This window comes from Natator depressus, chromosome 3, assembly GCF_965152275.1.
Source record: "Natator depressus isolate rNatDep1 chromosome 3, rNatDep2.hap1, whole genome shotgun sequence".
Lineage (NCBI taxonomy): Eukaryota > Metazoa > Chordata > Testudines > Cheloniidae > Natator > Natator depressus.
This window is the reverse complement of record NC_134236.1, coordinates 207,269,445-207,283,676: the sequence shown is the minus strand read 5'-3', so window position 1 is coordinate 207,283,676 and position 14,232 is coordinate 207,269,445. Positions and strand designations below refer to the sequence as shown.

General features: G+C 42.8%; 1 protein-coding gene across 1 annotated transcript in view; it reads left to right on the top strand.

Annotated features, from left to right (window-relative positions):
• Positions 1 to 3,318: 3,318 nt before the first annotated feature.
• The window catches only part of POLR1B (RNA polymerase I subunit B), a 33,295-nt gene continuing 22,381 nt past the window's right edge, over positions 3,319 to 14,232 (top strand). The window contains exons 1-5 of the mRNA XM_074949808.1: positions 3,319 to 3,443; positions 8,389 to 8,556; positions 10,005 to 10,151; positions 11,883 to 12,015; positions 13,446 to 13,582. Of these exons, the coding sequence (XP_074805909.1) occupies positions 8,467 to 8,556; positions 10,005 to 10,151; positions 11,883 to 12,015; positions 13,446 to 13,582 (507 nt within the window). The 5' untranslated portion in view covers positions 3,319 to 3,443; positions 8,389 to 8,466. The remainder of the gene's footprint in view (positions 3,444 to 8,388; positions 8,557 to 10,004; positions 10,152 to 11,882; positions 12,016 to 13,445; positions 13,583 to 14,232) is intronic.

Here is a 14,232-nt window from a genome sequence, read left to right as displayed (position 1 = left end):
GAGGAAAGCCACACAGAATCCCCCGCTGTCAAGCTACCTGACAGAACCATCCCAGTGCAGTTAGCTAGGTGAGATTGGGATAATCTTAATCCTTGACAGCCCCAGTGTTTGTTGGAGAGATTAACTGAACGAACAGGCCACACACACACACAAATGAAGAACTGCTCCCCCTTGTTATACAGTAATGACCAAGTACTGCATTTACAATGGCACTGTACGGCAGTGTTCTGGACCATTTCTGTATCAGTCTGTAGTCCTGTCATTGATAGGTACTGGGTGATGACAAGCTCCCTTGTTTATGTTCTCACTGCACAGATTCCCTGTCTTGGAAAGATGACCAATTGATGTTGTTTGATGGTATTGTCAAACTTCAGTCTATCAGCCCATCTCACCTTGAACGTTACTGTTGACCTTGTCCTGTTTTCAAGTTTAGGCTCCTTAGATTTCTTGAGTCTAGGAGGAAATAAAAGTTGGAACATATGTTGCAGTGTACGTAATGCCCTGCCATTTTAGAGCACCTGCTTGCTGCCTTTGGAACAAATTCTGCCACTGTAGAGCCACCAATTCTGGACATCAGAATGGGGAGCCCCGCATTTACAGTAAAATCTGCACCAACTTTTGTTTTAAGCAACCAATTTAATGTATTCATGTGTAGAGTTTCAGGTACATATTTGTTTGACCTTGAGGTTGGTTATAATAGACCTCCAGTTGATGATCTCTTGCATCATCAATCAAAAGTCTTAAACTAAGGCATTTCACTGTATCCCAAACTAACTGAATTCTGTTTAGTAAGGATCTGATTATTCGCACAATACCTGTTTAACTTTTCTCACCATTTTTAAAGATGTTTATCAGGTTGTCAAATTACTGGCTTCTTTGCCATATTCTTCGAAAGGCCTTTTCTCAGAATTCTACAAGGTTAATTAACTGACAATAATACTTGGAGGGAGGAGGGGGGAAGGCATTTGTTACAGCAGAAGAGCAGAGTGTAACCAATTTCCCCATCCTTTATACCCTACTTATATTTGAAATATAAAATATTTTTCTGTCTTCCACGGTGGTAGTCATTGCCAAGAGAAAACATCAGAAAGGTAACTGTGGTTTCTAAAATTCTGGGTGCTCACACTAAGGAAAATGTGTTTTGTCCAATTACCAAAATGTCTTTATCTGTAAGGGACTTGTTTTTGATTGAAGAGTTAGAACATTGTATGCTTGTGTGTAATTTTAAGTTAAGATCATGAACTTTTTTAAAGAAATTGCAAAAATAACATTTTCTAACTGAAGTCCTATAAAAGTTTAATTGAAAAGGCCTTACTCGTTAATGAGCTCTTGAAAGAGATGGATGCTGCTTTTCAGGAAGACGCATATCATCCTACAGAATGTGATTGGTGTCTAGGCTGATACATTGTATCCTTTTTTGTGTCTGTCATTGAGAAGGATTTCAGACATGGGCTCTCTGAATAAGGGCCTCATGGAACTGGAATCCTGGAAGTCCCGTTTTCAGTTTGTCTGTGGCTTGTCTCATACAGGATAGGGGGAAATCCCATTTTAAAATTCATTGTGATTATTGTGATACAACTGTAATGTGCTCCCAGTCCATTTCAGAGGCTGACCACAACAGCCAAACAATTATGAAAATGCTGATGCTGTCTAAGAAACCAGCTTTGTTAAGGAGGTCAGTCTTCTGTATCGCATTGTAATCAAGACCCTTCAGGACTGCATGCATGTGTATGGTCAATGCATTTCTTGTTCTCTAAGCATTGTTCTCTGCTAAGAGGAAAACACTGTGCAATAAGTAAGAGTTGTTAATAATGTTTCATTATCAATGTCAGCTAAAAGTGTCTGTGGAAAACAGTAATGTTGAAAGGATCTGAAATGATCACTGTAGCGTACATAAAGAGCTCCTGAAGTTACATCCTATAGATCTTTAGTTTGTGTTTTCATATTACTATCATGATGTGAGTGTGTATGTATGTGTCTCACAGGATTTGTGAGCAGTGCATGGTTCTCTGACATTTGTATTCAACTCTGTCCTGAATAACAATTAAAGAGAGAAAATCTTATTACCTGTTGTCTTTTTCTTTGTGAATAACTATACAAAGAGGCAACCACAGATGGGCGGGGAGTCTAGCTAAGCAAGCTGCTCGCCTTTACATTCACAAGTAAGCTTTTCAAGTCTTCCAAGTGGATATTGTATTGAGGGGTAAATAGAGGGGAAACACATCAAAATAGATATGCTCACTAGCAGCTCTACTGGTGCTGGGAAATAGCCTAGCCAAGGGCACAAAGCCTTGGGGGTTAACATTTTCCAAAGCCTCTTGGGGATTTTGATGTGGGGGGAGCCCTCAATCTCTCCTGGTGAAGCTGTGCTGCTCTGTATAAATAAATGGAGCAGGGGCCTGGACCTTGGGGTCTCCCACCTCCCAGAGGGGTACCCATACCACCAGGCTATAGAGTCATGCTCTTGGTAGCCTATCTTTTTATTTATACAGTGGTGTCTGCACGGGTGGGGGGTGTTCTGAGGGCCATGCCATGGAGTGGGCCTGAGTGTGGGGGAGAGGAGGGAGATGGGTGTTGCTCTGAGGGCCATGTTGGGGGGTAGGTATGTGCGTGAATAGGGAGGTTCTTTTGAGGGCCCTGTGGGCGTGGGTGGCTGGGGATTGCTCTGAGGGTGGGAATGGATAGGGGGGTGGGGAGGGGTTACGCTGAGGGCCCTGTGGGGGGTGGATGGAGCTTATGGGGAGGTTGCACTGAGAGCCCTGTGGGGGCCTGGGGGTGTTGTGCTGAAGCAGTTCGCCTGTGGCTGGGGGATGGCAAGGCGGGGTTGCTCTGAGGGCGGAGGGGGCATTGCACTAAGCATCCTGTCGGGGGTGGATGGAGGTGGGAGCTCTGAGAGCTCGGGGGGGGTGAGGAGGGGTTGCTCTGAGGGCCCTGTGGGGGGGTGAACAGAGGTGGTGAGGGGTCGCGCTGAGGGCCCGGGGGGGCTGGTGGACGGAGGTGGGGAGGGGTCGCGCTGAGGGCCCTGTGGGGGGAGGGGGGTCGCGCTGAGGGCCCGGGGGGGGGCAGTGGACGGGAGGAGGGGAGGAGGGGCGTCGCGCTGAGGGCCCCGTGGCTGCGGACAGCGGTTGGTTTCGCGGCGCGCGCGGCCCGGGGGGCGGGGGCGGGGCCGGGTTCCGGAAGCGGCGAGCGCGTGGAGCGGCCGGGGCGGTTGGGCCGCGCGGGGCACGCCGGGAGCTGTCGGAGCCGCGCGGCGCAGCATGGAGGTGGCGGCGGCGGCGGCGAGGTGGCGGGGCCTGCCCGAGCGGCCCAGCCTCGCGCCCCTGACGGCGCCGGGCTACGGGCGGCCCCGCGAGCGGCAGCGCCCGGCCCTGCAGGAGCTGACCCGGGCCCACGTCGAGTCCTTCAACCTGGCCGTGGGCGAGGGGCTGCACCGGGCCGTGCAGGTGGGGAGAGAGCGGGGGGCGGGGGGGAGTGCAGGGGGGGCGCGGGAGAGAGCGGGGGGAGTGCACGGGGGGGAGCCCGGGGGGTTTGTAATGGGAGCAGGCCCGTGCACCCTCGGGAAGGGCTGGTGCGTGGCAGCAGGGGCCGCCAAGGCAGAGAGCTTGGGGCTGGCTCATGCCCCGTTGCTTTACGCCCCAGCTTGCCCGGCGCTGGCTCTCTCTAGACAAGCCCTAAGTCGGTTTCTGATCCGCGCCTGCTGGCGTCCTTACCAGCCGCATCTTGACAGCAACCTGTTGAAATACGCATGAGGACGGGTTGTTCTTGTGCTGCCCTTGCACTGACGGGCCCAAAGAACCGGAATGGTTTAATGGGCCATGATTTTCCTCGGCTGGTTATTTGCCCTCATAGAGACCACATGGGTGAGGGAATATTTGTTGTGGCACCGACTTCTGTTGGTGAGAGAGACAAGCTTTCCAGCGCGCACAGCTCCTCTTCAGCCCTGGGAAATGAGAGTCACAGCTAAATACAAGGTGGATCAGATTGTTGAGCATAAGTAGTTAGCACATATTTCAAGGGACCTTTCAAGGTGAAGTGGGCCCCTTAATGCCTCTCCAGTCATAGGAACTGGGGTAAAGCTGGAGGTGAGGCACGGTTAATGGGTTATATAGATTGTTGTAATAAGCCATAAATCCAGTGTTCCTGTTCAGTCCATGATTTTTAGTGTCTGGCAAAGTTATGACTTTAGGCTCCCACAGTCGTCTTTTGAAAGCGTTGTGCAGATTTCCTTTGAGGATGACAACTGAGAGGTCAGGTATAAAGTGATCGTTGTGAAAAGTATTCACCCACAGGTGATGTGGAGTTGTTGTCTTTTGTCATTTTTCTGAGTAAGTTCATTTGAAAGCGTAGTGATTCTCATTTCACCTGCAAGAACCCGGTTCAATACAGAAATAATCTCCCTTGACCGTACACCCCTAGTTGTCACCTACTATCCCACACTGGAACCCGTATGGAGTATCATCAAACAGTTACAACCCATACTCTGGTTGTATGGGGACCACATCCTGAAATAAATCTTTCCTGAACCCCCTCTTCTAGCCTTCAAACAACCCCCCAACCTCTCCAAGTTCATCAGAATCAAGATCTGCACAGATCAGGACACTAGCTCAAAGTGGCACCAGATCCTGCCAGAACAACAGGTGCAAAACCTATGGACATATCTGCACTACCACGATGATCAACAACCCTCACAACACACCTTTCAAGATCCATGATTCCTACGCACACCTATCACAAGTGGTGTACCTCATCCAGTGCACTAAATGCCCCAATAATAAATATGTGGGTGAAACACAGAACTGACCCCTGCAGGACCCTACTAGATATGCCCTCCCAGTTTGACAGTGAGTCATTCATACTACGTTTGCCCTCCTACAGTTGTCTAGGACCTCACCTGTCCTCCATAAGTGCTTGAATTGCTAATGGGTCTGAGATTACTTCCACTAGTTCCTTAAACACCCTAGTATGAATTTCATCAGGCTCTGCTGGCTTGAATACATCTACCTTAGTTAAATATTCTTTAGCCTGTTCTTTCCCTATTTTGGCTTATATTCTTTGCTGTTAATTTGAATTGTGTTGAGTATCTGGCCGTTATCAACCTTTTCAATGAAGACTGAAGCAAATTAGGCATTAAACACTGTCTTCTTGATGCCATCAGGTATTAGCTCTCTTTCCCTGCTAAGTAGAAGACCTACACTTTCCTTTCTTTCTTTTGCTCATAATGTATTTAAAGAACCTCTATTGCCTTTTATATCCTTTGCTAGGTGTAACTCTTTTTGTGGCTTAGCTTTTCTGACTTTTGTCCCTACATACCTGTGCTATTCTTTTGTACTTCTCCTTAGCAATTCATCCATGTTTCTGCTTTTTGTAGGATTCCTTTCTGATTTTCAGGTCATTAAAGAGCTCCTGATGAAACCATATTGGCCTCTTACTATTCTTCCTTTCTTTCATTCATATGGGAATAGTTGGTAGTTGTGCATTTAATATTGTCTCCTTGAGAAACTACCTCTTCTCCCGAATTCTTTTATCCCTTGGAGTTTATCCCCATAAGAGCTTACCTGCCAGTTCCCTTTGTTTATTCAAGTGTGCTTCTTGAAATACATTGTCCTTATTCTGCTGCTCTCACTCCTTTCTTGCCTTACAATCATGATATCTATCATTTCATGATCACTTTCACCTAAATTGCTTTCCACTTTTAGATTCTCAACCAATTCCTCTTTGTTGGTCAGAATCAAATCTAAAATGGCTGCCCCAGGTCACTTCTTCCTCTTTCTGAAACAATAGGTTGTCCCCAGTACGTTCCAGGAACTTATTGGAAACATTGTATTTTGCCATATTACCGTATATACTTGTTCATAAGCCGAATATTTTTGGTAAAAAAGTGACACATCAAAGATTGGGGGTCAGCTTATAAACAGGTCTACACCAAAATTTGATGATTTTAAACTCTATGAAATCATTGAATTGAATATCTAATACATTGTCGTTTTGTTTACCCAGAACGTCTGCAGGCATGGAGCCCCTCAGCCCCCTGCGGCCGCGGTTCGCCATTCCCAGGCAATGTATAAACAAAATGTCCCAACCCGGCTTACCCTGACAGGCCGGGAGCCAAAGTTTGCCGACCCATTTATCGATGTCAATACTGCAGCCTTTTAAAGTTGCAAAGGCTTTGTTTAGTGGACTAGTTTGGCTTGAAAGGAATACTAAAAAAGCAGTGCTGCAGATCTGCATGACATTTGACCCATGCAGTTCACAAAATATAACGTGCAGAATCGATGGACTCTCTAATAAAATTGAAATGCCAATCTACAGGGCTGCTTTGAAATAAGAAAAGAACAATAATAATTTGCCAGTGATAAAGCAGGTGACATTCCTATATTAAAGTCCTACAAAATTTATAACTAATAATAATCTATTTTCATACTAGTATTTAAAATGAACAACAGTAAAATCAAAAGGTCTGCTTATCACGCAGCATTCAAACTTAAAGTTGTTGAATATGCAGAAGCAAACAATAAATGCGCCGCTGCTCGTGAATTCTGTATCAATGAGAAGCAAGTAAGAGAATGGCGAAAAAATAAAACAACACTAAAAGACATGCCAAGAAGCAAGAAAAAATGTCCAACGAGATACGCTTCATTTCCTGAGCTGGAAAAAGATGTCAATAATTGGGTTGTGGAATGTCGACAAAATGGGTACATTGTCACTAGAACTGGAATTCGTCTGCGTGCTCTGCAAATGTCGAAAGATGACAAATACAAGTCAGTAAAGCCATCAATGTTTGTCGCATCAGCGGGTTGGTATACTCGCTTCATGAACCGTCATAGTCTCTGTCTTCGTCAGCGAACAAAGCGCAAAAGCTGCCGAGAGATCTGGAAGAAAAAATCGAATCTTTCCAAAGGTTTATTATAAAATGTCAAAAGGAATATGCATTTGAACTGTCACAAATAAGAAATATGGAAGAAACACCGATGACATTTGATCTCCAGAGCAAGCAACAGAACGGTAACCGGCATTGGTGGAAAAAACAGTTTTAATTAAAACCAATGGCCATGAAAAAATCCATTTTACGGTGGTTTTATCATGTTTGGCAAATGGATCAAAGCTCCTTCCTGTTGTTGTTTTTAAAAGAAAAACCTTACCTAAAAACATGAAATTTCCTGCTGGTGTCATCGTATGGGCACACGAAAAGGGATGGATGGATGAAAGTGGGACTATTGAATGACTGGAAAAAGTGTGGAATAAGAGACCAGGAGCACTTATCAAGGGACCTGCTGTGCTCGTTTGGGACATGTTCAGGGCACACAAGACAGATGAGGTGAAAAATGTGGCCAAAAATAGGAAAACTACTTTGGCTGTAATACCTTGAGGCTTAACTTCAGTTCTACAACCGCCTGATGTCTACCTGAACAAACCCTTTAAAGACTGGCTACGTAAAACGTGGTCTGAATGGATGTGCTCAGGCATGGTGAAGTTGACAAAAGGCAGGAATCTTATGAAGCCCGAAATCAATCTGGTCACCCAGTGGATCAAGGACGCGTGGGTGTCCATTCGCTCAGAAATGATAGAAAAATCATTTAGGAATTGCTGTATCAGCAATGCACTCGACAGGTCAGAAGATGATGCCATATTTGATGATGACACAGCAGAGGCTGATGATGAGAAGGAATCTGAGTCTGAAGACGATGACAATGCAGGTGCAGCTGTGACTGAAGCTGAGTTTAATTAACTGTTTGGTGAATCAGAGACTGATTCAGACTTTGAAGGATTTTAAGACTTTTTAAAGTCTCATATTGTTCTAAGTTACTTGTTTTAAATATCCATTTACTGATTTCAAATACTGACTGTAATTTTGAAGGTGAATACATTTGTTCAATGATTATTATAACAACAGGTTTTTCGTTAGATTACATTAAAATAATTCTAGCAAAACTTTTGAGTGTTTCTTGTGACGCCAGCTTTTAAAATATAGCAGGGGTTGGCAAACTTTGGCTCCCCGCCTGTCAGGGTAAGTCGCTGGCAGGTCGGGACGTTTTGTTTACTTGGAGCGTCTGCAGGCACAGGCTGGGAATGGCAAACCGCGGCCACTGGGAGCTGAGGGGCTCCGTGCCTGCGAATGCTCCAGGTAAACAAAACGTCCCAACCCGCCAGCGGCTTACCCTGACGAGCTGGGAGCCAAAGTTTGCCAACCCCTGAAATATAGTGTCGGCTTATGAAAAGGTCATACAGTTTTTACTGTTTTTACCTATTCATCTTGGGGGGTCGGCTTATAAACGAACGGGCTAATGAATGAGTATATATGGTACTTTTTCTACCGATAGCTGGATAGATCATGTCTCCTGTTACTGTTGTTTGTATATGTATACATACAGAGTTTCTTTTGGGTTTCAGGCTGTTCCTCCTCTGGAGTTTGCTTTCAAGAATGAACGCATCACTCTGGCAGTTGTGGGCGCTGTCATCAGTCCTCCTATGGTACCAAAAGGGAGTATCTGTAAAGAGCTGAAAGTATACCCAGCAGAATGTAGAGGACGCAGAAGCACCTATCGTGGGAAACTGACTGTAAGTAGTAATGGCTAGAATAGTACTTTCAGGGAATGAAAACTCCACTTTTCCACTGTCTGGTATGTGCTATATTTGCTTATAAACCATTAGCTTGTAAATAAATACCTTTTCCCACATGTTCTCCAGCTGTTCTGTGGATCACCAGTAGTACTTGGAATGAAACATTCTGGGAACCATACTGTGGGGAACTGGGATGTTAGTAGAAGAGGTACATCCACGAGAAGATCTTTCTTTTACAAAATGGCCTACAGAATGGAAAAAGTTGGAGGACCATTGCCTTATGCCGCTGGAAAGTCATGAGTCTCACCTTTGCAATGATGTCTGGCATTTGTTTCTACACTTGAAAATGCCAGAGATATTGATAGCCATTAAAGAAATATTTGTATATGTCACAATTCAGGGTAACTGTACCCATATTCCCCCTTCATTGTCCCTCAAGGACACCCACCCTAGGATCTTGGCTCTTCATCCATCACCTCTCTTTGGCAGAGACCCATGTCACTCTCCCTCCTGACCTGGGTTTTTCCAGGCTGCGCAGATGCCTGCCTACCCTGTGATATCTCAGCAAGCCAGACCACATAAAATGGCCAGTGTCTGCACTTTACTGAAATCTGAGATTTTTTTCTTCACTTTATTGGTATGCTTTAGCTTCTTTACGTTACAGGAGCAGGAATTCCATTATGACTTTAACAGTAGTAAGAGACTTGAACAGGCAATCTGGTTTTGCTGGGAGAGGGAGCCATCGCATTAATACAAAATAATTCTTAAATTTTTTGTGAAACTGTTCAGAAGTTTTACATAGTTAACATTGCATAACAGATTAAAAATACCAGTACTCCAATGCTGTGAAGTCTATTATTCTGCCTACTGCCAGGCTATAAACATCATAAGCACTAATACTCAATTTGGGGCTTCGAGGGGGGGTTGTAAATAACAGTAGGACTTAGTTCTCACTGAAATATCAAACTACTTCAGTTGTTGTGTAAGAGGAAAAATAATTTTAATTCCACTATTGTAAGAGTTTTGTTCATCCTTGCATAACTTTTGTAATTTTGTTTAAACTTTCCAAAGAAAAACAACCCCAAAGCCATAATCCTTCCTTCAGGCAGAGATGAAACATAGGAAATTTTTATTCACATTATAAATGAACAAAAATGGAATTACAAAGAAAGTCCCAATATAACCTGAATTACAGTAGATGTGACCATGCATCCACTGTAATATATAATTTGTTTGTCTTTATTCTTATAGTTGATGTATAATAAATTGTAACTAATTGCTGCTGTTTTTCTTTGCAGACAGTATAATTTTTTTGCTATTTATGGTTTTGTATTGAACATACAATGCTGTAACGTAGCTCATTCTCTAAAGAGAGCGTGCTATATTTATCGTTATCTGTGTTATTTTAACTTTCCTAATAATTTGATGTATTTGTTTCTCTATAGGCTGACATCAGCTGGTCAGTGAATGGCATTCCTAAAGGGATTATTAAACAGTCCCTGGGATATGTTCCAATCATGGTGAAATCTAAACTTTGCAATTTACATAGTCTTCCTCCCAGAGCTCTGATTGAACACCATGAGGAAGAAGAGGTAACAGTAGATTTTGGTGGGGCAGGAATATCTTCTTTACCATGTGACAAGGGAAGTGGGTTTTACATTAGCTTGAAGGATTTGGCACCTCTATTTAGAAGCACAATGTGGCATATTTTCTGAGTTTACACCATTCTTAAAGCTTCTATGTGGTTTCTCTGGGGTCATAAGTCTCAGCCCTCGAGGTGGCTTCAGGTTACTTGCCCTTCAGAATACCTATAGCCCTCATCTTGAGAAGGTAAGAGCTCATGGGGTACCTCATGTTCATGCAGGCAGTGACAGTTACTGGTACTAGATGTTACTTTCCAGATGTGCAGCTGCCTCCGGAAAACTATCCTTCCCCTCCTCTGGAGGCATGCAGGGCTGCTTTTGTTCTCAGTGTTAGAATTTAAGGCTTGAGCACACTCTGCCCGCTGGCTGCCAGCTACTGCTAAGCCATGGTACTGGGGCTCCTGGCTGATGGTGAGACTCTTACAGTAGGGCTCTTTGGACGTGATACATATCCCCTTCATAGCCATAGATTTTACTTCTCCATTACTTTTGGGTTCACTTTTGCTGTTTTGGCTTTTTTATCTGCTCTGTCTGATAACAAGTTGAGTATGTGGATACAGAATCATATAGTGATGTCATTTTTCATTAAAAGTGTAATAATTTCTTTTCAGTTTACAAAGTAAATAACCAATTAGTCTGCTTTCAGTCAGCGTAATCTACAATGATACTCTCTTATTGCCAGGCCCATAGCCACGTATCATGCATCTTTATAATTAACTTTGATTGCACACTCGTAATTTAAACAAACATGTAAAGGTGAAGAGAATTTTCTCTGGAATCAATTTTTATATTGGATGTTAGCATCACACACATGCTAAATTGCAAAGCCATGCGATAAATGTGCATGTGTCATGTATTTGGCCACTTTACGTGTACTTTGCACACTAATGCATCTCACCCGAGGCTTTGTCTAGTATTTCAGATGGCTTCAAAGAGCTGCCATTTTTAAAAAAATCAGTTGGACACACAGTCATGTTCTTTTCTCCAAGTGTGGAATAGAGCTTTTCTTCCTCCCAGTTTTCTACCCAGAGACCTCGTGTGGGGAGAGGGAGCATTCAGATCAGTGAAACGTTTTAAATCCAATATTTTATATCACTCAGAACAGGAACTTTACTCTTGGAAAGGGGAGCTTCTTAGTAGATAGTACTTGCTAGTAGCTCTGAAAGGGCCCAAGGTATGGTATTTTAAAGTTGTGATATTTCTATGTATACTAAAGTTATTATAGGTCATTTTAGAGGTTTCTTTAATTTTCAGTCTTGTCTTCTCATTTTCTCTGCATCCTCTACAGTTGGACTTAGTGTAACTAGTGCACCTGGCTTTACACGTGGACGGATACAAGAAATAGTCCCAATAACTCTTTTAAACACCACTAAAATAGTTATTTTTGTAAAATGCATGGAATTATACAGAGCTTATAATAGTATAGCAGGTTTATTGGCACTTGTTTGGGATGACCTCCGTAATGCACTCTTACCTGTTGTGTGAGTAATGCATGCATCCCAAGCACATGCCAATACAACTTGCCATGTATTCCATACATATAAAAAAGATGGTGTGTTTTACTGTCCAGTAAGAGCTAATTTTTCTCACTTCCATTTTGTTTCTTGTATAATAGATACTCTGTACTCAGATCTTTGAACTTTGGTGTATTAATTTTTAAAGCACTTTTTCTCTTGTCAGGAAATGGGAGGCTATTTTATAGTTAACGGTATAGAAAAAGTTATCAGAATGCTGATTATGCCTAGACGAAACTTCCCCATTGCAATGATAAGACCCAAATGGAAAAGCCGAGGCCCTGGTTACACAGAGTATGGTAAGTGTAGTGATTTCATTAGGGGCATCACCTTAGTAAGACAATTGTTTGAGAATAAACAAAAGAAAAAGAGCAGGTGACTTATTGTATTTAGTTATTGCTTTCTGTTTTGTTCATGCACTTGTGCTATACCATAAACATGGCAGCCTGCTCAGATGAGGGGAAATTCAATTCTTTGAAAAGGGAGAAGCCCAGTGCTGGAAAAAGCAATTCTTTTAACATTTGGATGAATTTTAGTGCTTGTGAAAATAAAAGGCTAATTACATTATATAAGGCATAAGAAAGGTTGATGGCTTTTGACTGTTGTAATCTGAACCATCAATATCAGGTGATACTGGATTGTATTCTGTCTGATTCTGGGTGATCCATCTTACATTGTGAGCAGGGTGTGATGGAAACGAACCTGAGTCCATCAACCCAATAGCCACAGAAGTCTGTTGATGCTGTAGGCAACGCTGAATTTCCTTTCCCTACACTAAGTTAAGGTAGTAAAGAGATTTATCCACAGTTAAAATAGAATCTACACTACCTCCATCGTAAGGCTCAGTGTCATAATTGGTAATGGCTCTCCTTTGAATCCTGCCTGTTGTTTTATATTAAAACTCACTATCAGCGCATCCTGTTTTTAATGAAAATCCTATCGGTGCATTGTGTTCTGCCTCCTTAAAAATGCATTGTTTATATTTATTCACAGAACAGGTACATTTTTGACAGTGAGCTGGAAGCTGCTGTGTAAGACACACAGATACACTCCTTGTTCCATATGATCTAGAAGGATGGTGGTACAGGATCTGCGTTTGTTTCCCTAATTTGTCCCACGAGTGTGTCTGAACTCCTTTTGTCATGCTGCTACATCTAGTAATAAAAGAGCAGTTCAGTCACCATGGGCCTGATTCCCCACTGCCTGACACATTGCAGAGTCATGTACACTGTACAGTGAGTATAAAATGATATCAGATCGCAACAATAGCATTTTGCACCCACTTTGGACTAGTGTAAAAGGTAATGACCTGATTCAGCACGTGCTTAATTTTAAGATCGTGAATAGCCCCTGAAGTCAGTGGGACGACTAATGCTGAAATACCTTGCAAATCAGACCTAAAGCAGTGGAAGGCAGTGGAGAATCAGACCCTGTTTTTGATTAATCTTTGATCTCTCTCTTGAGACTGCCAGCAAGCGGGCCAGCTGTGATGTCAATACCCATCCTGTAGGAACTGAAGTGAGACCTCTAATTCATTTCTAAACAGTTATCTACAAGTGTGACATAGTGTCTCAGTACGACGCCTTTGAGCATACAGTGCCCCAACCCAAGGAAATCTAACCTGTATCCGGAGCAATCAAGAACAGTGTTTGTTTTGTAGTGCCGATAGAATGCAATCAATAGTTTCTATGTTGTATAAGTGAATCTTTGCTTATGTTCGTTTTGGCAGGTATATCGATGCACTGTGTTAGGGATGAGCACACTGCTATAAACATGAACCTTCACTACCTGGAGAATGGTACAGTGATGCTGAACTTCATTTTTCAGAAAGAGTTGTTCTTCCTCCCACTGGGATTTGCACTGAAGGTAAACCATAATCTAGTCTTAGGTTTTCTGGTGAATGGAAGGTTGATTGAAGAATTGCTGTGGAAAGTGTAGCAGCCTGTTTCTTGCTTGGAAAAATGACTTACTCAATAACTAATTCCACATGAAGTATTTCATTAAATGATACTTGTCATCTTGATTATCAAGGATTGTAGTCCAAACCAGACCTGCCTATGTCGGTAGTATCATATTCAGGGCTGAAGTATGAGAATGTGTACACAGCTGAAGAAGGTGAAATAAGGTTTTGTATAAAAGTTTCTTGGCTTTTTGCTATAAGACAGTACTGATGAGATGTTTTTAAAAGGTAATGGTGGGGAGTTTTCCATCTGAACTCAAGGATAAAACTGTTTTAAAACAAAACCTGTTGTGCAGAATACATCCTCCAGCACAATATTGGCAGAATGTTTTCAGTCCGTATCCCAGTTATTGGCAGTATCGTCCAGTGGAAGATTTTGGGAGTACGTGAATCTTTGTTCTCCTCAGATAAGTCATGTCATCCCAATTGAAAATCAAGCAAAATAGTATAAAAACAAAATGCTGCTTCTGTACAGAACTTTCCTGGATAAACAATGTTAGAAGTGGTTGCAAAAATACAGGGTTTTTTTAAAGTGATTGTGAAACCACCAATGTAT